This window comes from Glycine soja, chromosome 17 (genome assembly GCF_004193775.1).
Source record: "Glycine soja cultivar W05 chromosome 17, ASM419377v2, whole genome shotgun sequence".
NCBI classification, from domain to species: Eukaryota; Viridiplantae; Streptophyta; class Magnoliopsida; order Fabales; family Fabaceae; genus Glycine; species Glycine soja.
Genome location: NC_041018.1, coordinates 9238699 through 9263673, shown reverse-complemented (window position 1 = coordinate 9263673; position 24975 = coordinate 9238699). Strand labels below are relative to the sequence as shown.

The window sequence follows — 24975 nt, the reverse complement described above, 5'->3', positions numbered from 1 at the left end:
CTAAAGATTCATTCAAATCCTAAACATAGCCTATCGCAAAGAATATTAATATTTAAGGAATCTTCACTATTCTTCTTTTGACAATTTTTCTTCCTAGGATCAACATGTTGCCGCTCTGTAGCCTCTCATTCAGTAAAAAGGATTCCTTCTGTACATCTCCATTGCTATTTGATTATATATACAATCTGTCAATTTATAAAACCACTAAAAATAAATCGAGAATGGAAAAATTAATTAATTGTGAATATTGAAATTGAAAGTGTAGCTTGCATTCGCTGAAATATGGGCTTTAATTGGTTTCAGTACCGAATACCAAATTTAATCAAGATGATGCCATTGAATTAATTTAACAAAAGTAACTCATTGCATTGTAACTTTGTTAATTAGTTGTTATTCCACGTCACGTTTGGTCTCGCATGTGCTTGGAATCAAAGCCAACAAAAGCCACAATATAAAAACCCCACTTCATCACAAACTCAAAGAAGAAGAAGCCCACACACTTTCAAAATACTCTCACACGTACATGTTATGTTATCAGCTGCACCCAGCATGAATACTAACACCTCTGTGATCACCGCCATCACCACCACACGGGACGAACCCGACTATGACAGCAGCTCCTCCTCGATTACGGTACCGGAATCAAGCAGGAGCTGGATGACCAACCTCAGCTTCGGCAGCCGGCGCCGCCGGAGCTCGGTCTCCGTCTGCTCCTCCACCGCGGAGAGCCCGCACGCAAAGCCCCACAAGGCGAACCATGCTGCATGGGAGGCGATGCGGCGGCTCAGGCGGGACAAGGGGCAGGTGGGGCTGGACCACTTCCGGCTGTTGCGCCGGCTGGGGAGCGGCGACATCGGGAACGTGTACCTTTGCCAGATAAGGAACCCCATTGTGGGGTTGCCGCAGTGCTTCTATGCCATGAAAGTGGTTGACAGAGAGGCACTTGCTATAAGGAAGAAGCTGCAGAGAGCGGAGATGGAGAAGGAGATTCTGGCCATGCTTGATCACCCTTTCTTGCCTACTTTGTATACTGAGTTTGACGCTTCTCATTACTCTTGCTTGCTCATGGAGTTCTGCCCCGGTGGAGACTTGTATGCTGCTCGCCAACGCCAGCCCGGGAAGCGCTTTTCCATAGCATCCTCTAAGTAAGCACTTTTTTACTCTTTTCTTAACCTTTTCTTGGTATTTTCGTGACTGCGTTATTACTGGCAAATATTTACCAACTTCATCCATGACTAAAATGCCTAATAATTTGACTTATATATCACTTTTAATACATTTTTTCTATTTTTACATTTTATTTTTATTCATAAAATTTGAACTAGTAACTTGATCTTATAAATAATTTTTGGATACAAAAGTAAAGGTGATTTGCAGAGTTTTTCAAAGCTTTTTATTTATAAAAAAAACTACTCTAGAAAAACTCTAAAAAAACACTTATGACACTTGTATCTAAATATATCTTTAACAAAAAAAAAGTCACTTATTTTAAAGAAATAATTATTTATTATTGTCAACTTTTTATGATTGTATTTGAAAAAATGAGTCATTATATTTGAATAACTAATCAGAGATCATCCTTAGTATTAACTTTAAGGTAATATTCTTATAAGTCCCGTGTATGATGGTTAATGATTGAATGAGAGTGTAATTAACTTAATATTATTATGATTATATAAAGGTACTAACGTGGGGGTAAATTTTGGAAAATACTGCACAGGTTTTATGCGGCTGAGACACTATTGGCACTGGAGTATCTTCACATGATGGGAATAGTGTACAGGGATTTGAAGCCAGAGAATGTTCTTGTGAGGGAGGATGGACACATTATGCTTACAGATTTTGATCTATCGCTGAAATGTGACGTTGTTCCCAAGCTGTTAAGGAGCAAGACCAGATTAGAACGCAGCATCAAGAGTACAAAGAGATCCATGCCAGCCTGCACTGCCCCCATGCAGCCTGTGCTGTCATGTTTCTTGTCATCATCAAGGAAGAAAAAGAAAGCCACTGTGACAACAGTTATAAGGGAAAATGTTGAGGTGGAAGAAAATGATCCAGAGCTGGTGGCTGAGCCCATTGATGCCAAGTCCAAGTCATTTGTGGGGACACATGAGTACTTGGCACCAGAAGTGATTCTGGGCCAAGGACATGGGAGTGCAGTGGATTGGTGGACATTTGGGGTGTTCTTGTATGAGATGTTATATGGTAGAACACCCTTCAAAGGTGAAAACAATGAGAAAACTCTCGTCAACATTTTGAAGCAGCCCTTGGCTTTCCCTAGAATTGTAGTTGGCACCAGCAAGGAGTTTGAAGAGATGGTGAACGTTCAAGACCTTATAAGCAAGTTGTTGGTGAAGAATCCTAGTAAGAGAATTGGAAGCCTCATGGGTTCTGTTGAGATCAAAAGGCATGAGTTCTTCAAAGGTGTAAATTGGGCCTTAATTAGAGCAGTTAGGCCCCCTGAGGTCCCTAGTGAAATGAACAAACTTAGGAGTAGGGTTTTGCTGCCAAAACTAAGCAAAACAGATAGGGATCAGCCTTATCAGCTTAGAAGTCATCATTTTGAATACTTCTAACTGAAAACATGTAAATAGTTTAGAAAAAACAGGTTTTCCACGCAAATATGTGTTTGCCATTAAAAAAATTAAGGGTTCTTTCCCCCTTGTTTTCTGTTTTTCTTTCTCTTTTTTCTATGTACTGATGAAAGAAAGAATTAGATAAAGTAGTATGTGTATGACTAAGGCACTATGCATTGAACTCACGGTTTATTCCTCATTATAATAATAATATTGTTATGTCTCTACCAATAAAATTATCAGTAGTTGAGGATTTGTAGGTGTAAAAAAGTGGGATCCCATAATTGTCCTAATGTGATTCTCATGAAAGGTTATGAAGTCATGTGATGACAATAATTACACTTCTAATTGCTGGGAAGAAAAGATAAAAACCACTTTATTTTAACAATACTTTATAACATTGTATACCTTTTTCTCGTATGGCTATTTTCACATCTGTGCATCCACATGTCCTTTTCACCGAACGAAGAAAAGAAAGAAAAAAGAAATGTTATGGGGCTCTCTTTTTTTCTTATTGTTTTTTTGGTGAAAATTGTAAAATTTAAATTGCGGTGATTATCTACTACTCCTTTATAATAAATTAAGATTCTAAAAGCTCACTTGAGTTTATGATTGGGTTACATTCTTTAAGGAGAGAGAAATGAATGTAAACAGCCCTTAATTTCTCAAATCAGAGGTAATGAATGTCTGAAATTAGTTAATAATAAAAATGGAGGAGATTTGGGAATGTGTTGCTAACAGTAATGATGAAGTGAGAGGGGAATAAAGGGAGTGTAGGCAGTGTGGACCATTTTGAATGCAGTGAAAAAATGACAGCAATAATTTGATCTTAACATTTAAACCAAAGAAAACCAATCAAAATCCAAGACGAATCCTTTTCTTACCTAAACTATCTACTGTGAGTCAGTGCATTATGGATGCCAACCAAAAACTCTGGTGGTGCTCTCTTCCATGGCATCCCGAATAACAATGAACATTCATTACGTACTTGGAAATGGAATCCTTGATCTCTCTCTGCCTGCGTCGTGAAAAGAAAGGGACCATTTTCCTCTTTCGTGTAAAAAGTTGATCATTTTCACATGGTAATGACAACAGTCAACAGAACATAAAACAATAGATTTGTTTGATTTATCCGTATATGGAGAGAACAACAGATTGCAATTTTGAATCATAATGTGCATTGTGACTTAGTTGGAATATTTTATATGGTCGGATTTTATGTTACTTCCTAAAGACTAGTTTCACTATGAATTAAAGAATATTGTGAGAATAACTTGTGAAAGAATTAAAAAAGAATAATAGCATATGCATCCTGGCAACAGAAACATGATCAAAAAATAAAAATGGAATCACATACCACTTTAACTCAAACTATGGTGGTGTGGTGACTTTCTCCCTCCACAAAGGAGAGTTTCCTAAATTTGGCCGCATCCTCTGCCATTTAAGTGGTAACTTTTGCCATAAATCACAATCACTAAAAGGAAGACAGCATAAGTCACCATTTAGATTTGCATTCTAATGGAGTACAGCATTATATTGGGCAAGCATCAGCTTTTATCATCGATGTCATTGATTCAGTTCTTTAAACATGAATGAGCTGTAAGACGTATGTGTCCAAATACAGTCGAGTACTTAAATGACTTTTTCTCATTTTTCTTTTTGGCCTTTTGTTTTCTTTTTAGAGGTTAGATCTTTAGGGTGAAGTGAGTGAGGGACTGAGGAGCTCATGTCATTGGTTCAGTTGTTTTTGTGACAGACTGACAGCACATTGCTGAGGTTGAATCTCGTGGCTTTGAAGGTTGTTGATTAACGGTAGTAATGTAGAATGAAGGTTTGGCTGCCAATTTCATTTTTTCCTTATCATGAGACTTGTTATGATTTTTTTTTATAAAAAAATTATGAACATTACAATGTCCTAATCTTACTCGAATTGGATAATACAGTGATAAGTACCCTTTAACTATTTAACTTGACTGCATTTTATTCGAGAGTTGAGACCACTGTTAAATTAAAATAATTCCACAGTGAATTGGTTTACACCATAGTTTTTATGAGCTTCTTTGTTTGTGAAAATTTTATTGGATATATTAATTTTATGAATAAATATTAGAATTAATAAATATATAATTAAGATGTGAGAAACCTGTATAGAAAATGACTAAATAAACCCTGTTTTCATTGATAAAATTGTGGACTGATACACCGTACTCTCAGAGATGACATGTCTCTTAGCAGATACAGACCCCCCAAGTTACACACGCACATTGGTACCCTTCAGCACAGAACAAAAAAACTCAACTTTCACCAAAATAATAAGAGGGGGAAAAAAGTAATCATGCCATAAATGTCCATCAGATGTGTTATGTGAAAAAGCTTAACTATGTTGGAGCCATTATAGCAATCCAACCAAACTAGTATGATTTGATAGTTCTTTTTCTTCGTTGGATCTCCCTCGTTAGTTGCGATCTCTCTCCCAAGCTAGTTTCACCTTCACTTTTCTAACGTATATATATCAACGCACTGAAAATTTTCCTTGTTTTCCCCCCTGCAAAACTGAAGCATATACAATTTGGTGACGTAAGCATTGAAAAAATTTAACTTGAATTCTCAACTACAATTAAGATTAGAATGAGACTTTAGTCAGTTTCAATGGAGATTATCTAATGCTTTCTATGTTTAATTTGAGGGGTGTTCGCTTATCTTACACAAAACCAATTAAAATGCGTAATCATTAATTAAGTGTGGTACTAAAGGTAACATGCTTTTAAGAAAAAGATTAGGAGTTAATTTAAACTCTATAAAGCTAATTATTAAAATAGTCGCCCAATCCGTTGAAACACTAATTTCACAACTTGAATGCATGATTGATGACAAACAGTTAAAGTGTACAGGGGATTTTTTTATATATATAAAAAGGATAAAAACATATACAAAGGGTTTGTGCATGTGTTTGTATATAATCCACTAAAAATATGAGAAAGATGCGCAAAATAAAAACTTTTGAAGTCACATTTTCTAATATTAATCTCGTTTGAGCATAGTTACTGGCTTACTGCAAATTTCTGTGGAGATCCAAAGTAAGTAACATACTGTGCTACTATAAAAATAGCATTTTACATCGTTGGTCTACAGCGGCCATTAAACAACTAATGTAAAAAAGAAAAAAGAGGTAATGCTTTTGCAATTTTCTTAACTTCTTTCTATATGCTTACTGAATAATCGATGTATAATAACATATTTCTACAGGCATACACGATTTCTTCCGTTGTTCTAAAATCTCCAACTTTGTTTTCGGCTTTCAACGCAGAATAAAGATATGGGCAATGACGCGGACGTTGAATATTAACTAACCCAAGTATTTTTTTTTTCTATTTAATTTAATGTTAGGTTACGTACATAGGTTTCAACCTAGTGCTTCATGAATCATTGGTAGATAGAATAACGGTGGTTATTCAATTAATTTGGCCACGTGAATTTCTACGTGCCCGTTTAACGTTCCTTACCTATGACCCTAGGGAGGGAATATAGAAAAATTCTTTCGTGTTAGTAGCAGCAATTAACAAAAAACTTGTTTAATTAAACTTTCTCTTTTGTTAGAGTTCAATGAAGTTGAGATGTAGTCAATGTATGTTTGGGAAAACTTTACGATTAATGGTGGAAAGTGGAAACACAAACACAAACTACATTACAAAGAAAATGATATACAATATTATGTTTGATACTTGTCCACATTTACAAAAATGCTTCAGCAGAGTATTTGTTATCGCAACAAAAATTTTGAGAAAGCTTTTTTAAATAGAGTCGTAATATTTGTACAACATTTTGTACATAAATTTATATTATATTTTTTTCTCTCTATCTCATCATTATTTGCATCTCATATATTTTTTTATTGTAAATTTTGTTGTACAAATAGTATTTCTCTTCCAAAGTATTGTACTCTACAAATCTGAACATCTTGTTATTTAAGAGCAATCATAAACACTTAAACACTTCACAAGAAACTCTTCACTACTAAAGTGATATCTTACACTTAGATTTCTCGCTGTTTCCCTAGACTTAGATGCTCCCTTCACACAAGACTCCCGGCCTTTATAAAATGGCCGGTGTGGTGTGCTTTCCTCCAAAAAACGAATAAGTATATTAATGACTTTTCTTCTTTCAAAAGATGTTATTTGCTTTTTCAAATATGATTAAGAGCTCTTCTATAGATAAAAAAATAATCCCAATAACAATTGTGCATAAAAACCATCAATTTTAAACAATCTAACAAGTCTCCTTTCATTTTATTTTATTTGAAAACTAATTTGTTATTCTAATAATGTATAAGTTTGCTTACTAACTCACCTTACTTTATACTAATAATTAATTCCAAGTTTAATTTATTAAGGTAAGACCGTAAGACAAGATTAATTTCTAATTGCCTTGTTTTATATTATAAAGTCTCGTTGAAATTTTCAACTTGTCACAAAAGCTTTATTAGTTTAAAAAAATAAAAAAGAATTATTTTTTATTTAATAATACCATCTCACCTAAATATTTAAATTAATTCAATACATTCTAACTTTTAGTAAGGACATTTTTATAATCAAAGAAATAGTCATTTTACATTTACAATATTCTCTTAATTGAAACGACAGTTGGAGACTGGCATGGTGGTGCTAGCTACTGCTATATAGTGTTCTCTCTGGTGCTGGGAAGTTGAGACTGTGTCAGAGTCCAAGAGACAATTGATCTTTTCTTTGGTAATAGAAGTGATAATAGAAGCCCAAACAAAACTAGAACTTAAATTTCCTTCACGATTAGTTCCTAATTATGATGGGTCACACACAGCTACGGGATAGCTTCCTGTTGCAGTTGTTGGCTAAAAAAATTACTATCTTATTTGATATTATCGGTCACGTCTATTTATTGGTTCTTAGTTTAATTTGGTTTTAAGTTCTACGTTTAACATCTTTAGGTTTCTCGTTGAGCATTAAAATATTAAAAGACTGTAGAAGTGCATGTGCCTTGTACATGATTGAAGACTACATCTTCATCTCCACAAATTAGTGTTGTTGCATATATTGTCGCTTTAAATATAATACACTCGTCATTATTCAGTAACCATGTAATACCCCGAAGAGACTAAAAAAATAAAATAATCTATATATCTATTTACTATAATATATATATATATATATATATAAAGTTTTACCTGGTCAAGTATCCTTCTCTTCTGTTTTTTCATCACACAATCTCATCTGTTCATAAGTTTGTTACTGGTAATTCAATGGTTGTTAAAACATTTAATCAATCTTACCATTATACATAAAGCAAAAAAATTATATGTTATTAGTATTTATAAAGTGAAAAATGTCTAACATAATAAAAAAAATCACTTATGTTAGTAAAAAGATCTAATATATTTAAAGTATAAAATTTAATTTCGTTTAAAATTTGTTTTAGATTTTACTCAGAATTAGTCCTATAAGTTAGAAGATATAAAACTAATTTAATGGTAAAAAATTAAGGAAAGAGAAAAATTTTGAATTTGAATCTTTGTCTAACAAAAAAAAATTAATAATTAATATTTATGTAGAAAAAAAAACATTAAATATAGGTTTTCTTCTTTCGTTCAAACACATTCCCCCACCTCCCTTCTCCATTTTGAAATATTTTTTCGCTCTTTGATGTGTTAGAGAATTTTATTTTTTTTGTAAATGTTGTTTTTCAATTAATTTATTAAATATATTGGTTAAATGGTATTTTAATATATAATGTCTAATATTCATGATAGGTGAAACGATTGAATGGTATTGAAATTATATATTTAACTGTGTTTTGATTATTCCCATTTTAATTGACTATATAGAATTAACCGTCCATTAAATTTTGAGTTAATATCAGTCATTGATTTAATTATTCTTTCATTTTAAATAAACGGTTGCGTAATTATTGAAATGATTTTAATTAATAATTTAATGGAGATACAAATAATAGGAAGAAGGCAATATGTAGAATTTCAAATGCGTTGATATGTTAACACATGGTAAATAGAGACTATAGAAATTAGAAAGTGATTGCTTTGTATTTTTATTTTTATTTGGTAAGAATTGAAATTAAATTCTCTGGCTCATCGGAGGAATCTTAAGATATTCCAATGAGTTTTGATCCTTTCAACAGACTATAATAAGACTGATTGATTAGAACTACACCCATTGAGCAAGATTGCTTTGTATACAATACAGATAGATAGATTCAGTATAATTTATTTTAGGTATAAACTAATTTATGATCAATTGAAAATTTGAAGGAAAAAAATGAAAATCAAACATGTATTAGTGATTTCTGTGTACAAAAGATGGCTTGGTTGTGGAATTTTTCATATGCATTTTCAGGTATATATTAGAACACTGGAAAGAGAGGATGCCATGTAGAGAGAATAATGATGTTTCTGCTTGACAGAATCAAAGTTAAATGCAGAAGAAGAGAGAGCGCTCAACTTTACCGAACATGTCACTGTTTCTTTGAGTGCGATTGCCTGCATTATAGAACGTGTTGAAATCTAATCAACGTAGCATATGGTGCTAAGTGCTAACCCACCCCCTTTAATCCATGGTATTGACACCTCTACTAATGCTTCCTTTCTATTTTCTTTAATGTTTGGTTATTGGGATCAATGCCCATGGTTTTGTTTTGGCCCCTCTTTGGGCCAAACTCTAAAAAGTCTAAACCACCAGCTTCTACTGTTCCCATTGCGGAAAAAAGATAAAGTAACTTTTCTTTCATCTTACTAAAATGAAGCAAGTAAACAAAGAGAGATTCAGAATCAGGGGAAAAAGGCCACAGAATATTATTACTGTATTTTTTTTTATTGGTTTTTTATGTCAAACGAGTGGACACATTGGCATGGCATTCCCAGGTACCAAAATCCGTCACATGCACGAATTTGGGTAAAACTAATTTCATTCCCATCACATCACATTATGAAATACTATAAAGTAGAGTAAATGAGAAACCAAAGTGAAAACAACTGTCTCAGACGGTGGATTTTAGTTGAAACCATCAAACTCTACCCTGCAAAGGGCCCACCCTTCTCTTTTTTGGGAAAATTATTTTAAGTTAATGATTTATTTTCTTCACCAAATCTCAGTATAAATACGCCAGCAACTTCAGCAACTCTTCATCCAAAGCTACTTCAGTTATTCATCTCTTTATTACTAACATTTCTTCCATTCTTAGCTTTTGTTTGTCCCATCAAATTTTTGAAGATGGCCAAGAGAAGTGTTGCTGCTAATTCTTCTTTTGAGAGTACTAGCTTGGCTTCTCTGGATCAAAAGTTGGCCATGGCCAAGCGCTGCTCTCATGGTAATGTATACTTTGAGAGTGTAAAAGCATTCTATATGGTTCAGAATTATGGTCATTAATGAGTTTGCAAATTTCTCGATATCTGAATTACATGGTTTCAATTTACATTTTTTATTTGTGTGTAAACAGAGGGTGCGATGGCAGGAGCCAAGGCAGCTGTTGCTGCTACTATTGCCACTGCCATTCCAACTGTAAGTAATCCTTCCACCTACTCAATTATTTTTTACATAAAGTTCCCATGAATCATGAATCACGATCAATTTACGATTAGATTAACCTTCCACTTCTTAATATTCAAATAGAAATTTTTATTTTTATAAATAACTAACTGGAATTATGCTTTGATCATAAGCAGCTGGCTAGTGTAAGGATGCTACCTTGGGCAAGAGCAAATCTCAATCACACTGCTCAAGCTCTCATAATTTCCACAGGTAAATATTACTCATCCAATCCATAGTGCTTCCATGATCTCCTCAAAGCCATATCATTGTTCGAATTAGTCATCTGACTATAACATTTTGTCATCAGTGGCGGGAGCAGCATATTTCATTGTAGCTGACAAGACTGTCTTGGCAACTGCAAGAAAGAACTCCTTCAACCGACCCTCCAAAGCATGAATTCCAAATAGATAACTTGGATGCTGGATTCAGCTTCACCTTGGATTATCTTGGCATAAACCCGATCATCGAACTTATCATATATGTAAATGTAATTATGTATTGATAATAATGAAGAGTTTGCATTTCAATAGTGAGATGGAACATATGTACTAATTATCAGTTAATTATATGAATGCAAATCATTCACCTTAATTTCTTCTACACAAGTGCAATTATTATATGAATGCAAATCATTCACCTTTCTTCTACGCAAGTGTAATTATCTCCCTATTCAAGATCTTGGATATTAGTTTGGATGCCAGATGGAAATTTCCACAAAGACGAAGTAGGTTCTTCACGATCATAATTAATGTAGTCACCGGCTTTGTGCTTATCAAACCAAAAGCAATAGCCAACTTATCACCGCGTTGAATCAAAGCTCCTTCCTTCCGCTCCTCAAAAGTATGAGGCACAAACACAGTCTCCTCCAAGAGATTAGCTAGTATATATCTACCTCATCCAGAATTCTATAAATATTTTCCATCTGTGGATCATGGAACTAATCATCAACAAGGAAGCCATGCACGACACACTATCAATCTTTATAGAGGTGCAACGAGTAACTTTCTCTTCATTCCTTTGTCGTTTACACAAACACACACATATTTATCCTTTTGTCCATCTTTACGTGATTCCTATACATTATTGAGAGGAACCTATCCATGGATAGTAAGGCTATGACTTGTAAGACAATATATTCTGCTGTTCTTTCTATTTCCTTTTCTCGTGTATTCATTTTATTTATTTTTCCAAATTATTTTATTTTTATGAAAATGAAAGATCGAAGGGACAATAAGACAATAAATCAGGTCAGGAATTGCTGCTGCGTGGTGAAATATGGCTTCTTCTATGCTAAGTACAGAGCAGGGGCATGCAGGGAAAGCATGAATTAAATATGCATATATAAGGAAGCACTAATTACGTGAAAACATGACCAACCAAGAAAATTAATTTCATTTACATCACATTATGAAATACTATAAAGTAGAGTAAATGAGAAACCAAAGTGAAAACAACTGTTGGAGACGGTGGATTTTAGTTGAAACCATCGAACTCCCCCCTGCGGGGCCACCCTTCTCTTTTTTGGCAATATGATTTTAAATCAATGATTTCTTTTCTTCACCAAATCTCAGTATAAATATGCCAGCAACTTCAGCAGCAACTCTTCATCCAAAGCTACTTCAGTTATTCATCTCTTTATTACTAACATTTCTTCCATTCTTAGCTTTTGTTCAATCAATTTTTTTTAAGATGGCTAAGAGAAATGTTGGTTCTAATTCTTCTTTGAAAGGACTAGCTTGGCTTCCCTGGATCTAAAGTTGGCCATGGCCAAGCGCTGCTCTCATGGTAATGTAGTATACTTTGAGAGTGTTAATGCAATATTCTGTTTTCTTTCCCTTATTTTATGCCTGGACTGATATGTTTTGGACCGTGTGTGTATATGGTTCAGCATTTTATGGGCATTGATGAGTTTGTAAACTATCTGAAAGTTACATGGTTTTAATTTACATTTTTCATTTGTATGAAAACAGAGGGTGATGGCAGGAGCCAAGGCAACTGTTGTTGCTACTATTGCCACTACCATACCAACTGTAAGTACTCCTTCCACCTATTCAATTTTCTTTGTTGCATTCAATTACTTTGGACATAAAGTTCTCATGAATCATGACCAGTTTACATTTAAAATAACCTCCTCTTAATATTCAAACAGAGATTTTTGAAAATAACTACCTTGAATTAATTGTGCTTCATATGCAGCTGGCTAGTGTAAGGATGTTACCTAGGGCAAGAGCCAATCTCAATCACACTGCTCAAGCTCTCATAATTTTCCACAGGTAAATATGACTCATCCATATATAGTGCTGCCATGCATGATCTTCTCATAATTAACCATATTACTATCATTTTTCTAATTAGTCATCTAACTACCATATTGTGTAAACAGTGGCGGGAGCAGCATATTTTATAGTAGCTCACAAGACCGTTTTGGCAACTGCAAGAAAGAACTCCTTCAACCCACCCTCCAATGCATGAATTCCAAATGGATAACTTGGATGCTGGGTTCGGCTGCACTACGTTGGGCTATGTTAGCATTAACCCAACCATGGAACTCATCACATATGTATATGTATGTATTTATAATAAAGGAGGGGTTTTCATTTCTATACTGAGAGAGAGCACATACATGTGTACCAATTATCAGCTAATTACATGAATGCAAATCGTTCATCTTTCTTCTACACAAAGTGCGTATATATCATGTATTCCATTGAACAAACAGATAAAGTTTCACCAGCAGTCATTGCATGAACAAAACCCATCTTTGAGAAATGGTGTAAAAGATTTCTATCTCTTGCGATTATCTCCCTATTGAAGATCTTGGATATTAGCTCATCCAGCATCCTATGAATATTTTCATTCTGGGTGGAAATTATCACCAACAAGGAACTCATGCACAACATCATCAATCTGCCAGCTCCTGCATTTTCTCCTCTAATAAAAAGAGGTGTTCTGCAACGTATTCACGCAACTCAAACTATCCATGAATCCTACAAACATTAAGCAGAGAACACCCCAAATAGCTTCTTTTCCATATTTCTCATCGAACATATTATTTTTATATGTTAAATGTATATTTTCAGTTTAATTTATTTTAGACAAAATAATTTATAAACAAATTGAAATTTTGACAAAAGAAATGAAAATCAAACACATAATGATTTCTATGTAAAAAAAGATGGCATGATTATTGTAACCAACAATTTCATCTTTGAAGTGTTACTCTCACTCTTAATCAGTTCCTAAAGTAAAAAATAAACTAAGTAGACTTGAAAGTAGTAGGAATGATGGCATGTAGTCCTCCACGTGTTTTTTTTTTTTATAAAAAAAACTATTTCAATTAATCTTTAAATACATCAAGAGACTAAAGTGATAATTATTCAATATTTTTAAAATTATTTAAGCAATTTCATAATTTTAAATATTAACTAAGAAAGAGAGCAATAATCTAAGAATCATCACTAGATACTTATAAAGTAAAAATGATTTCCGTTCAAGAGGAAGACTATCATGTAAAAGAAACTTATATCTAGGAGGAGATTCTTGGAGTACAAGTATAAAGTAATTTTCACATCGGATAGAAATAAAAATGTTAAACATCATATAAGTGAGAAAATGACTCATAAAGTTGAGTCTTAAAATTTTAAATTAAAATGTGATATTAAGATTCAGTATTTAATTGTTTATGATTTATTGATATAAATCTTCATAATATTTATCTTTTCAATGATTGAATTTCACAACACAAAATTAATATTATTTTGATTACTCATGCATTTTCAGGCATATAGAGATGACTTATTAAATAATATATAATCCTTACAAATGCTTTGGTATAAAACAATGCTTACTAATATTATTTCAATAAATTTTTCACATTATCATTCAATTATAGACCATTATATATATATATATATATATATATATATATATAAAGTTATATTAATAGTAATTTTATACTAATTAAATGATTTTATGTTGTCCATATGTAGTCATATTTTTCTTTTAATATCTTTAAAATACATCATATATATTTCACAAGGACATATCAACATCTAGTCAAAGTGTCCAACTTAAATGCGGAAATAGCAGAAGAGAGAGCAACTGTCTCAACTCTCAAGGTTAGCCAAGAAGTGGACGATCAACTCTGCGATTGGCTAGAGTCTAGAGAGGTCACCCACTACGGCCAAAAATAATAAGTATACCAAACAATGTCGTACAGACACTCTTTCTGTGAGTGCGATTGCCAGCACTATAGCACGTGTTGAGTTGGACATGTGTTGCATTGCTCTCAGAAAGATCCAACGGGCCTAAGTGCTAACCCAACCGAAAAATTATTACTATGTTTAATTTCTATATAGCATGTAGTTTAATTTTTTAATTTATGAAAAATTAAATAAAACTTGCTTATGAATAAAATGAAAATTGATCTAAATTATGAAAAATTCTATATTGTGATAATTTAGACCAATTTTATGAAAACTAATGCTTCCTTTCTACTCTTTTATGTTTGGTTTAAATATCTGGTTGTTGGGATCAATGCAATGCCAATGGTTTTTGGTCATCTTCGGTCAAAACAACCAGCTTCTACAGTTGCCGTTGCCAAAAAAAAAACTTTTTTTTTTAAGAAAAATGTAAATTATATTAAACTCAAAATGATACAACAATAAACGGGGCATACCCCGCGGTTAGAGAAAATCAAAAGTCTTCCTAATATAATAAGGCTTATATCAAGATGTTAAAACAATTGCAGTTGCGCTTGTTTGTATATAAGAAATTTAATCTTACTAATAACCTCTATTATAAAAATTTGATAATCTTCAAAAATTAACTTGTTCTTAGAAATTCAGATGCAGTAAACTATAATTGCTGTAGTCAAGACAATCAAATTTTCCATAAACACCTAATATGGATTTACCCCTAATTAAATATTTAGTAATGCATTAAAAAAAATAAAATACCTTGCGAAAAGGAACTTTTCTTTTTTTTTGGGAAAAAATGTAAATTATATTAAACCCAAAATGATACAATAATAAACGGGGCATACCCCGCAGTTAAAGAAAATCAAAAATCTCTCTAATACAAGAAGACCTATATCAAGATGTTAAAATAAATGTAACATGTGCGTTTGTCTATACATAAGAAATTTAATCTTGCTAATAACCTCTATTACAGAAAATTGATCATCTTCAAAAATTAGCTTGTTCCTAGACAACCAAATACAATAAACTGTAATTGCTATAACTAAACAACGTAATTTTCCTTCCAAACGTAATTTTCCTTCAACACGATATGCTCCTGACGTGCAACTTTTCTTTATCGTACTAGAATGCGGCAAAGTAAACATATATACAGGATCAGGGATAAAAAGACAGAATATCAATTTATTTTATGGATTTTTTTGTCACTCGACCGGAATCAGTGGATAACGTAAGTAGTAGACTAAGTACAATGTTTACTTCCTGCATTTAATAGGATAGGGCCACGTTGGCATTTTCAGGTACCAGAATCCTTCACGTGCACGAATTTGGATAAAACTGTTTTCATTAACAATCTTATCTTATGAAAAATAAAGTAGTAGTATTTAGGGAACAGTAAAAGCATCAACCGACTGAAACAGAAACCCAAGTGAAAACAGCTGTCTGAGACGGTGGATTTCAGTTCAAACCATCAAACTCCTCCCCTGCCACAGACAGGGCCACCTAAATTAATGATTTATTTTCTTCGTCCAATCTCAGTATAAATATGCCAGCAACTTCAGCAACTCTTCATCCAAACCTACTTCAGTTGTTCATCTGTTTACTAACATTTCTTCAATTCTTAGCTGTTTTTTTTTTTTGCTCAATCATTTTTTTAAGATGGCCAAAAGAAATGTCGCTGCTAATTCTTCTTTTGAGAGGAGTACCTTGGCTTCTCTGGATCAAAAGTTGGCCATGGCCAAGCGCTGTTCCCATGGTAATGTATGCTTTTCTCCGAGTGTAAAAGCATTATGTTTTCCTTTCCTTCTTATTTCATGTCTGGACTGATAAGTTTTCGACCGTATATGTGGTTCAGAATTATGTTCATTATGAGATTTGTAAATTTCACGATATCTGAATTTCGTTTGGTTTTAATTTACATTTTTCATCTGTGTGTAAACAGAGGGTGTGATGGCAGGAGCCAAGGCTGCAGTTGTTGCTACTATTGCAACTGCCATTCCAACTGTAAGTACTCTTTCCACCTGTTCAATTTTCTTTGGTTCATTCAATTATTTTGGACATAAAGTTCTCAAGAATCAGGATCGATTTACATTTGAAATAACCACTTCTTAATATTCCAATAGAGATTTTCTGTAAAAAAACTAACTGGAATAATACTTGATCATATGCAGCTGGCTAGTGTAAGGATGCTACCTTGGGCAAAAGCCAATCTCAATCACACTGCGCAAGCTCTCATAATTTCCACAGGTAATTACTCATCCATAGTGCTGCCATTATCTCCTAATATATAATCATTACAATCATTGTTCGAATTAGTCATCTAACTACAATATTATGCTAACAGTGGCAGGAGCTGCATATTTCATAGTAGCTGACAAGACCGTTTTGGCAACTGCAAGAAAGAACTCCTTCAACCCACCCACCAATGCATGAATTCCAAATGGATAATTTGAATGTTGCATTCGGCTGCACTACATTGGGATATCTTAGCATTATGACCCAATATTGGAAGTTATCATATATGTAAATGTATTTATAATAATATAGTAGAAGGCTTTGGGTTTCAAAAGTGAGAGACCACATATATATACCAATCTATCAGTTAATTACATGAATGCAAGTTATTCACCTTTCTTTCTACAGAAGTGCATGTGTTATATACCATTGAACATATACATAAAGTTTCACCAGCAGTCATTGCATGAGCAAAACCCGTCTTTGAAATGGTGAAAACGGTTTCTATCTCTTGCAATTATTTCCCTATTGAAGATCTTGGATATTAACTTAGTAGCCGAATGGCAATTTGGACAAACACGAAGATTCTTCACGATCCTAATTGTAGTCCCCGGCTTTGTGCTTATCAAACCGAAAGCAATAGCCAACTTCTCGCTGTGTTGATTCAAAGCCCCTTCCTTCCACTCCTCATCCATATCATAGAGTACCTCAGAAGTATCAGGCACAAACCCAGTCTCCTCCAAAAGCCTATCTACCTCATCCAGCAATCTAAAAATATTTTCACTCTGCGGGTGGAACTTATCACCAACAAGGAACTCATGCACAATACCATCAATCTATATAGAGGTGCAACCAGGAACTTTCTTCATTCCTTTGTCATTTAACTTAGTTCTTATCCTTGCTACATCATCCCATCTGCCAGCTCCTGCATATATGTTTGACAAAAGCACGAAAGCCCCGGAATTTTCTGGCTCCAATTCAAAGAGACGTTCTGCAACATATTCACCGAATTCAACCTGTCCATGAACCCTACGAGCATTAAGCAGAGAACCCCAAATAGCTCCATCCGGCTCCATTTCCATATTTCCCATCAAAACCTTTGCTTCATCAAACTTTCCACTTCTAGCCAGAAGATCTATCATGCAACCATAGTGTTGCAATTTTGGTGATATCCCGTAATCCTTGTTCATTGAACTGAAATATCTGTGTCCAAGATCCACCAAACCAGCTTGAGTACAAGCAGACAATACTCCAACAAACGTGATATCGTCGGGCTGGAACCCCTCATTGATCATTTCTTTGAAAAGGCCAAGAGCCCTCTCTGCATGTCCATTCATAGCTAGCTCTGATATCATGGCATTCCAAGAAGCCAAACTTTAAGAACCAATGCTTCTAAACACTTGTTCCGCGACCTCAACACAGCCACACTTTGCATACATGTCGATGATACTAGTCCAAAGAGAAACATTATTCACATTATCCGTGCCTTTCAAGTTTTTATCTATATAAGCATGAACCCACTTGCCAAGGTCAAGAGCACCAAGGGAAGCACAAGCCGGAAGAACGCCCAAGAACGTTACATCATTGGGCTTTACGTTTTTTTCTCTAATCATGAGCTCAAACAGCACCAAGGCTTCCTCGTACAAACTCAAGTAGCAATAACCACCAATCATAGTATTCTACAAAATCATATCTTTTTCCTCAATCCCATCAAACAACTCACGCGTGGTGTCAATTTCACCACACTTGGAATACAAATCAACGAGTGCATTAACAAGCTGAAGATTCTTACCAAGCCCGCGATCTCTAACCCAAGAAAAGATCCATTTCCCCATCTCAAGCGACCCCAAATGGCCACAAGCGGAAAGAACACTCAGCATCGTGCTCTGATTCGGCGACACGTCAGCCTCCCGCATGCGTGTAAAGCAAGCCAGGGCTTCCTCAAAGCGACCACTTTGGACATACCCAGCAATCATGGCATCCATGAAACCACATCCTTGGCGGGAATTTCGTCGAAAAGGCGTCGAGCGTCATCCGCGTGGCCCTCGGAGACATACCCAGTAATAATAGCAGTGAAAGACACGGCGACTCTCAGAGTAATTTTATCAAACATCAAGCACGCATCCCGTAACTCCCCAACTTGGGAATACATGTGAACGATCAAAGTGTGGACGTGTGGATGACAGTGAAGGGCGAGCTTGAGGGCATGTGCGTGAAGCTGTTTGGCTTCATGGGCGGCTTTGGATTTGGCGCAGGACTTGAAGAGGGAAGGGAAGGTGGGGGAATTGGGGTAGAGGCCGGAGTGGGCGCGAATGAGGGTGTTCCAGATGAAGATGTTGGGGGTGTGGGTGTTGGTGTTGGATGGAGTGGAAGAGAGAGAGGACGTAGGAGAGGTCCGAGGAAGAATGGGCGCAGAATTCGATGAGCTTGCTCTGGGCGAAGAGGGTGTTGATGATGAGGGAGTGGATTTGTTTCAGGATGGGGATGTCGGGGCATTTCGCTAGGAGATTCAGATGAAAGTGGAAAGACACGACACCGCCATCGTTTTCTTTTGTTGCTAATTGCTGCTCGCCACCGATAATACTTTATTTATTTTTGGTACTACTATCACTTTAGATTTTTAGAACATGAATGTCAAACTATTTTTAGAAATAAACACACTAAGAGAGAAATAAGAGAATTATACTTTTTTAAAGATTAATTAAGTTTTAAGTGGGCTTTAAAAAAAACGAATTTTTAGTTCTCAACTTTTTCATATTCTACTATAGTGACCAACCTTCATTGGTTCTTTTCAAAGTTATTTTCATTATGCTTATGCGATGCTCGTCGAATCTCTAATTAATTAACTGTAGCATACTAGCATTGTATATCAGTACCTTTGTTAGTAGTTGACTATAGTAGCTAGATACCCAGAAACAAGTGACAATTCCACTTTTTAACTTTTAAAATCAGCGCCATGACGCCACGGCGAGAAGCATCAACGAAGGCAATGTCTGCCATTACTCTTAAGTCTTACCCTTTGATTGATAGATTACATCAGAACAAATATAGTATGCGATTTCATATTTCAGTTTTGATAAAACATATCGGCACCTTCAGTTGTAGAATCCATTTTAAGTTCTTAATTCACTTTTTGTGGATCCATTGTTATCACTAAGATTTTAGAACTCTTTATTCACTTAATACTGATATAAATTATTTTGTTTTTTTTTTCAAAAAAGATATAGATTTTTATAGATTTGATTTAAATTATACTTTCTTAAGCCAAAAAGACTTGTATCATTTCATTTGTGTGTGTGTAAAAACTAGTGGAAGCTAACATCTATAAAAAGAAAATAGTGGTAGTGAAAGCTAACAAGGGAATGTTTGGGGGTAGGGTTAAAGTAAAGTAGGTTCTAAAGCTTAATTATCTCAGTAATAAATATGGAAAGATGTTGATCCACGATTAGAAGCAATAATATCCTTATTCCTTTCAAATGAAAAAGCAATGGTATGACTATATTACAGAGGGCCTTGATCCACGATTTATCTAGAGCTTGACGTAGAGAAAGTAAGATGGAATGTTGTTTGGAGAAGAAAGATGTTGGGGGAAATGATTGACATTCCAGGCCTTCTGAAATTTCTTCTCAGTCTGCACCACCAGAAACAGAACAAATATCATTGGAATTGAGGTTAAATAGTAGTAGTATTTTTTTTATATAAAAAAAATGAACATCTAGACAATACTTTCAACAAAGAACTGTTGAAACGTCAAAAGTTAAACTTTCTCACCTAAATCCCTTGGCACTTTGCATTTGAAGCATTCTGTCCTGCTAGCATAATTATGTACTCCACAGCCGATTCTGTTACATAAGTAAAAGGAAAAATAAGGTGAAATACTTGAATCAGGAAGAAATTAATTAGGATACAAGCATTTGTATCATATTTCATATTTTTTTCTTGTGTGCAACAAAATTAACTGAATTCTTTCATGTTGGCCAACATCGGTACTGTATTTACTGGCATGGTCCTAATTCTCTCATGTTATTAGATTACGTTGCTCACATTTTATGATAGTTTGACATGTAAGTAGGTGACAAGCAGTCAGTGTTTCTAGTCTCAAATTAAATGCAGGCTCACTTCATTGGAGTGAGGCAGCTGATAATGTGATGATAAAGAACAATGATATACAATCATCTCATTATTTTAAACACATCATCAACATCTCTCATTTATCTATATCTCTCTTCCTATCGCATCATAAACCCTATCATACTTACATTTTTTTTTTCTCTTTTTCTAAGTGGTACATAGGGACTTGGGCTGTCCATTAAACTTTTTCCAATGATAAATAATTTAGGGTAAGAAAGAGATACTATTTTGAGTACTGAAAATGTGATGATAATGTGAAAAGGACCTTGGGCAAAGCCAGTCTCCATTCTTCCATCCAGGGGGGAAAGTGTCAGATCCATATTCTCCAGAAGAGTAATAGTCTTTGATTGCACCACATCTATAGCAGCTTGATCTACTGGCATAGTTGTGAGCTCCACAGTTGCAGAACCAGTCCCCTGCTAATGCTTCAGTCTTGTTGTATCTGTAGGTTGAAGGGTCATGGCCACCATACTTGGGGTATCCACAACTCTGGCATGCTTCCCTCTTCTTGAAATTTATGTGTTCACAAACACCACACATCCAATCTCCTCCAGACCAGCTCATTTTCCTGATCAATATCCACACTTGAAGTTATAAGTTATAGGAATTTTTGGTTCTATCAATTCTCAGTGCAACCAAATAAGGACTATATGTGCATCAGTGCATGTAGCCTATTATTAATCCTTGTTTTATGCATTATGAGTTATGACCCTACTAAAGGCATGCAATTGTTTATCCATAGATAGCCTATTTGCATAAGGAGCTACTGTCTTAGGTGATTGAATACTCTGTCATGATAGCATAGCAAATTAGCAATCTTGTCAATTTTTCTACTATACTTGCTACTATCATGAGGTTCCAACACACAGCATTAACAAAGATTACACATAACATTCACGTACAAGAAATTATTTAAGATGCGAATGACAAGCATAAAAACAGGAAATTTACCTTTTAAGAATTATGAAACAGTAGAAGTATCACGCCAGTAATGATTTGTTGTTGCTATAATAGTAGTAGTTTTAGAATAGCTAGCTTGCTAATCAAGATGGTGAGTCGGTTGCTTGTGTTGTGTGACTTTATATATACTATTTGTAAGACCCATTGTGGGGGCACGAATGTCTCTTCGTTCCCCGGTGATCTCTAAAAGTAGAAATTAATGGAAGGGGTATATAAAAGTCTGTACTGCTTCTATTGTAATATATTTTTACAAAGGGTTGGAAAGGTAAGTAACCTTTTTCAATGGCATGAGTAGAGAGAGGCACTTTTACTTCCTTTGTATAAGAACAAAGGAGATATTCAAAGCTGTGTAAACTGCACAGAGATAAAATTTATGACCCACATTATAAATTATTGAAAAAATATAATTAAGCATAAGAGAATAGATTAGGATTATGGAGACTCAGCAAAAAAAAGAAAAAAGATTAGGATTATGGAGAATCAATTTGAATTATGTTAAGAAGGTTTACAACTAAAGTTATTTATCTTTTATTGGATCGAGTAGATGGAAAAGGTACAAAAGATAATCATCAAATGATACAATTCTAGTTGAGGAATCAAGGAAATAGGTTATCTCTAAACTTGGAGACAAACATTGGAATCAAAGGGTTTTCACTTGAGTTGTAGTAAGATCAAACAAGTGCATTGCAATTTTAGAAATAAGATAAAAAAACTCAATGGTAAAAATGAAAGAAAATGTCATACCATATATTTCTATGTTTAAGTATTTAGGATTAATAAAAAAAATATGGAGAAATATTTAATGAACACAAGATACAAGTTCAGTGATTGAAGTAAAAGAAACACATCAATGGTCATTTGTAATTAGTAAGTACACCATGCTGAACAAAAATATAATACATTATGATTATACATAAAAAGATATTGTTATGACATCTATCAAAGCAAATATGATAAAACAAATCAATTAAAGTGATTTGAACTAGTATAGAGAAGAGAACTAGAGGCATTGATGAGGAGAATAAAATACATAGTTTTTAACCTTGTAAAAAGAGTAAGATGGAAAACACTAAAAGAATATTAAAAAATTCTCATGATAAACAACATTTATGAAATATTGGTTGCTAAATCCAATAACATTGTATCATGTATGTGTAATCAATCTTGAGACTATTGTTATTAGTGAAAAGTGGAGAAAAAGGGTAATAATAGTGCATGGATACACGTTTTGTCTATCTAGTCTTTTGCCTATCTTTACGTGATTCCTATGCATTATTGAGAGGAGCATATCCTAGCGAGGCAATGTTGCGAGGGGTAGTTGTTATGTGATAGATATTTGTTCAACATTTTCTTTATCCACATTCATCTTTATTCTATTCTAGTGTTCATTTTACATCCTTTTTCTAGTTTATTTATTTTTGCCAAATTAAAAGAAAAATGAAAGAAGGGACAAAAAGACAAAAAAACTGGTCATGAATTGCTGCTCCCTTGGTCAAATATGGCATCTTCTATGTTAAGTGCAGGGGCATGCAGGGGAAGCATGAATTAATCATAAGGAAGCATTAATCACGTGAAAACAAGGGAATCAAACAAAAAAATCCAGCAAAACAAGCAGGAAGAAGGGACAAAAAAATAAATTAAGCTAAAAAGATTAGCACTAAAAAGGTAGAGGCTTGCTGCTGAATGAAACAGGCATGGAGAAAGACGAAACATTGAAACAGGCATGGAGAAGGGTGGAAAAAATGCAGAAGAGGGGTGCTGCTGGTTCCTATTAGGTACACAAGATGAGAGTATAACACAGAGAGATAAAAATGAGGGAACAATGAAGAGTTGGCTTTCGTTTGTGTTGGTTACATGCTGAAAAGCCTGGGATTAAGGTAACCTTGGCCTTCGCGTTACTTTTTGAATATCAATTATATTGTATATATCACCCCATTTTACGTATGCACTACTCTCATAACTCGGGTACACACAACAGTTTTAGCATTTTAATCAGTCCATGTAATTTTATTTTTTTTACTACTGGTCCATGTAATTTGAAGGAAAAAAAATGTTGTTTTGGTCCTTATTTCCAAATGTCGTTTTCCCAAACACCATCAAAACGAGTATTTTAAAAGAAGATCACACATGTGATAAGTGTGTATGATAATAAGAAATTAAGAATGCATAATAAAGTGAATTATCATGTGACCTGTAAATCTGTAATTTGTTAGTCAGGTAAGGGGAATCTCTATCGACATTTGGGTGAAGGGACTAAAATCACTATTATCCTCTATGGTACAAATTAGATTTTTATTAGACCAATGCGCTAATATATAGAAAAAAAAAATTATGAGGTTTAGAATCATTATTCCTACTTATTTGTAGATGATACATAATTAAGTATTACTTTTACAGTTATTTTTATAAGAAATAAATTTTAGTGTAAATTACAATAAAACTTGTTTCTTAAATAATGGACTGGAAGGAGTATTATTGATTCTTTTTAGTAAATTGAAAACATTAGTATACCTCCTTCAAATTGGTTGGGAGACCATGGCCATGTAATGGACTCAGACTACATAATGTTGTCTCATCAAAAAAGCCTTGATTTCTATAGTATTAGTTCAATTCGCTCATAATAATAGAAGAGATTATTTAGTGATTTATGATCACTGTTATCCTTACTAATTTGTACATGATACATATAATTAATTAAGTATTTTTAATTCTTTTCGATAAATTGAAAAACATAAATATTTATTATCTTAAAATTTATTGGAACTATAATTACTTAGTGGTCACAAACTACCTAATATTTTATCATAAAAAGCCCTTTGTAGTCCATGATAACTACTCATCTCATAACTAATTGCAAGAGCTTTCAAGAAATTTTTTAAAAATGAATTTCACGGTTTAAAAAAAATACTCTTGAAACTTGCTTTAATGACTTGGGCCTCCTTTTGACTAACTTTAGGTTAATGTATCAATTAAAAAAAAAATTATTGCATGACATTCCATCTAAAGATAAGGTCCTTGATTCAATTCGGAATGGGTCTCATGTCCAATAAATTAAGAGATATAGCATATTTAAACATATGATCATATTTTAATTTTGTATAAGATGATCCATGTTGATATGTAGGAACGGAAGTAATCAAATGCGTGGTCGCTTTTTGAGTTTAACTTCTATTTTAATTCCTTGATCTCTTTTTGAAAACTAAGGGATTAATTACTTTTGAAGAGCTCAAATCAAATCAAGGGATTAAATAAATAAGTCTTGAATACTTTTTGAAGATTCGATCAATCTTAATTTGAATGAAAATG

General features: G+C 33.9%; 4 protein-coding genes and 1 pseudogene across 6 annotated transcripts; 3 read left to right on the top strand and 2 right to left on the bottom strand.

The window, feature by feature from the left end:
• Positions 1 to 358: 358 nt before the first annotated feature.
• Positions 359 to 2741, top strand: LOC114392681 (protein kinase PINOID 2-like). Its single transcript, XM_028353893.1, has 2 exons — positions 359 to 1145; positions 1721 to 2741. Exons 1-2 carry the CDS (start codon positions 529 to 531, stop codon positions 2574 to 2576), a joined length of 1473 nt encoding a protein of 490 aa, XP_028209694.1. The 5' UTR covers positions 359 to 528; the 3' UTR covers positions 2577 to 2741.
• A 6992-nt stretch (positions 2742 to 9733) lies between these two features.
• Positions 9734 to 12677, top strand: LOC114394235 (early nodulin-93-like). 2 transcript variants are annotated; one of them, XM_028355907.1, is made up of 4 exons: positions 9734 to 9926; positions 10056 to 10117; positions 10282 to 10357; positions 12531 to 12677. In XM_028355907.1, the coding sequence occupies exons 1-4, from the start codon at positions 9830 to 9832 to the stop codon at positions 12617 to 12619; spliced, it is 324 nt and encodes a 107-aa protein (XP_028211708.1). In that variant the 5' UTR covers positions 9734 to 9829; the 3' UTR covers positions 12620 to 12677. The 2 variants fall into 2 exon arrangements, with proteins under 2 accessions (XP_028211708.1, XP_028211707.1); XM_028355906.1 differs by lacking the exon at positions 12531 to 12677 and adding an exon at positions 10455 to 10747 and having other exon boundaries at positions 9738 to 9926.
• Positions 12678 to 15777: 3100 nt separating this feature from the next.
• LOC114394234 (early nodulin-93-like) lies at positions 15778 to 16988 on the top strand. Its single transcript, XM_028355905.1, has 4 exons — positions 15778 to 16099; positions 16286 to 16347; positions 16515 to 16590; positions 16688 to 16988. The coding sequence occupies exons 1-4, from the start codon at positions 16003 to 16005 to the stop codon at positions 16774 to 16776; spliced, it is 324 nt and encodes a 107-aa protein (XP_028211706.1). The 5' UTR covers positions 15778 to 16002; the 3' UTR covers positions 16777 to 16988.
• LOC114393549 lies at positions 16910 to 19578 on the bottom strand (annotated as a pseudogene). Its single transcript, XR_003662566.1, has 2 exons — positions 19496 to 19578; positions 16910 to 19161 (listed from the first exon to the last, which is right to left on the bottom strand). The product of XR_003662566.1 is annotated as a pentatricopeptide repeat-containing protein At1g08070, chloroplastic-like (transcript).
• Positions 19579 to 19884: 306 nt separating this feature from the next.
• LOC114392058 (ranBP2-type zinc finger protein At1g67325-like) lies at positions 19885 to 21853 on the bottom strand. The gene is made up of 4 exons (XM_028353095.1): positions 21661 to 21853; positions 20975 to 21277; positions 20350 to 20420; positions 19885 to 20209 (listed from the first exon to the last, which is right to left on the bottom strand). The coding sequence occupies exons 2-4, from the start codon at positions 21271 to 21273 to the stop codon at positions 20205 to 20207; spliced, it is 375 nt and encodes a 124-aa protein (XP_028208896.1). The 5' UTR covers positions 21274 to 21277; positions 21661 to 21853; the 3' UTR covers positions 19885 to 20204.
• Positions 21854 to 24975: the final 3122 nt, after the last annotated feature.

Excerpts from the sequence above, each read along its gene's own strand:
- LOC114392681 (XM_028353893.1), top strand. The coding sequence starts at position 529 with ATGTTATCAGCTGCACCCAGCATGAATACTAACACCTCTGTGATCACC. Across the intron at positions 1,146-1,720 it reads TTTTCCATAGCATCCTCTAA|GTTTTATGCGGCTGAGACAC; the intron begins GTAAGCACTTTT and ends AATACTGCACAG.
- LOC114394235 (XM_028355907.1), top strand. The coding sequence starts at position 9,830 with ATGGCCAAGAGAAGTGTTGCTGCTAATTCTTCTTTTGAGAGTACTAGC. Across the intron at positions 9,927-10,055 it reads GGCCAAGCGCTGCTCTCATG|AGGGTGCGATGGCAGGAGCC; the intron begins GTAATGTATACT and ends GTGTGTAAACAG. Across the intron at positions 10,358-12,530 it reads AGCTCTCATAATTTCCACAG|TGGCGGGAGCAGCATATTTT; the intron begins GTAAATATTACT and ends TTGTGTAAACAG.
- LOC114394234 (XM_028355905.1), top strand. The coding sequence starts at position 16,003 with ATGGCCAAAAGAAATGTCGCTGCTAATTCTTCTTTTGAGAGGAGTACC. Across the intron at positions 16,100-16,285 it reads GGCCAAGCGCTGTTCCCATG|AGGGTGTGATGGCAGGAGCC; the intron begins GTAATGTATGCT and ends GTGTGTAAACAG. Across the intron at positions 16,591-16,687 it reads AGCTCTCATAATTTCCACAG|TGGCAGGAGCTGCATATTTC; the intron begins GTAATTACTCAT and ends TTATGCTAACAG.
- LOC114392058 (XM_028353095.1), bottom strand. The coding sequence starts at position 21,273 with ATGAGCTGGTCTGGAGGAGATTGGATGTGTGGTGTTTGTGAACACATA. Across the intron at positions 20,421-20,974 it reads GGAGACTGGCTTTGCCCAAG|AATCGGCTGTGGAGTACATA; the intron begins GTCCTTTTCACA and ends CTTATGTAACAG.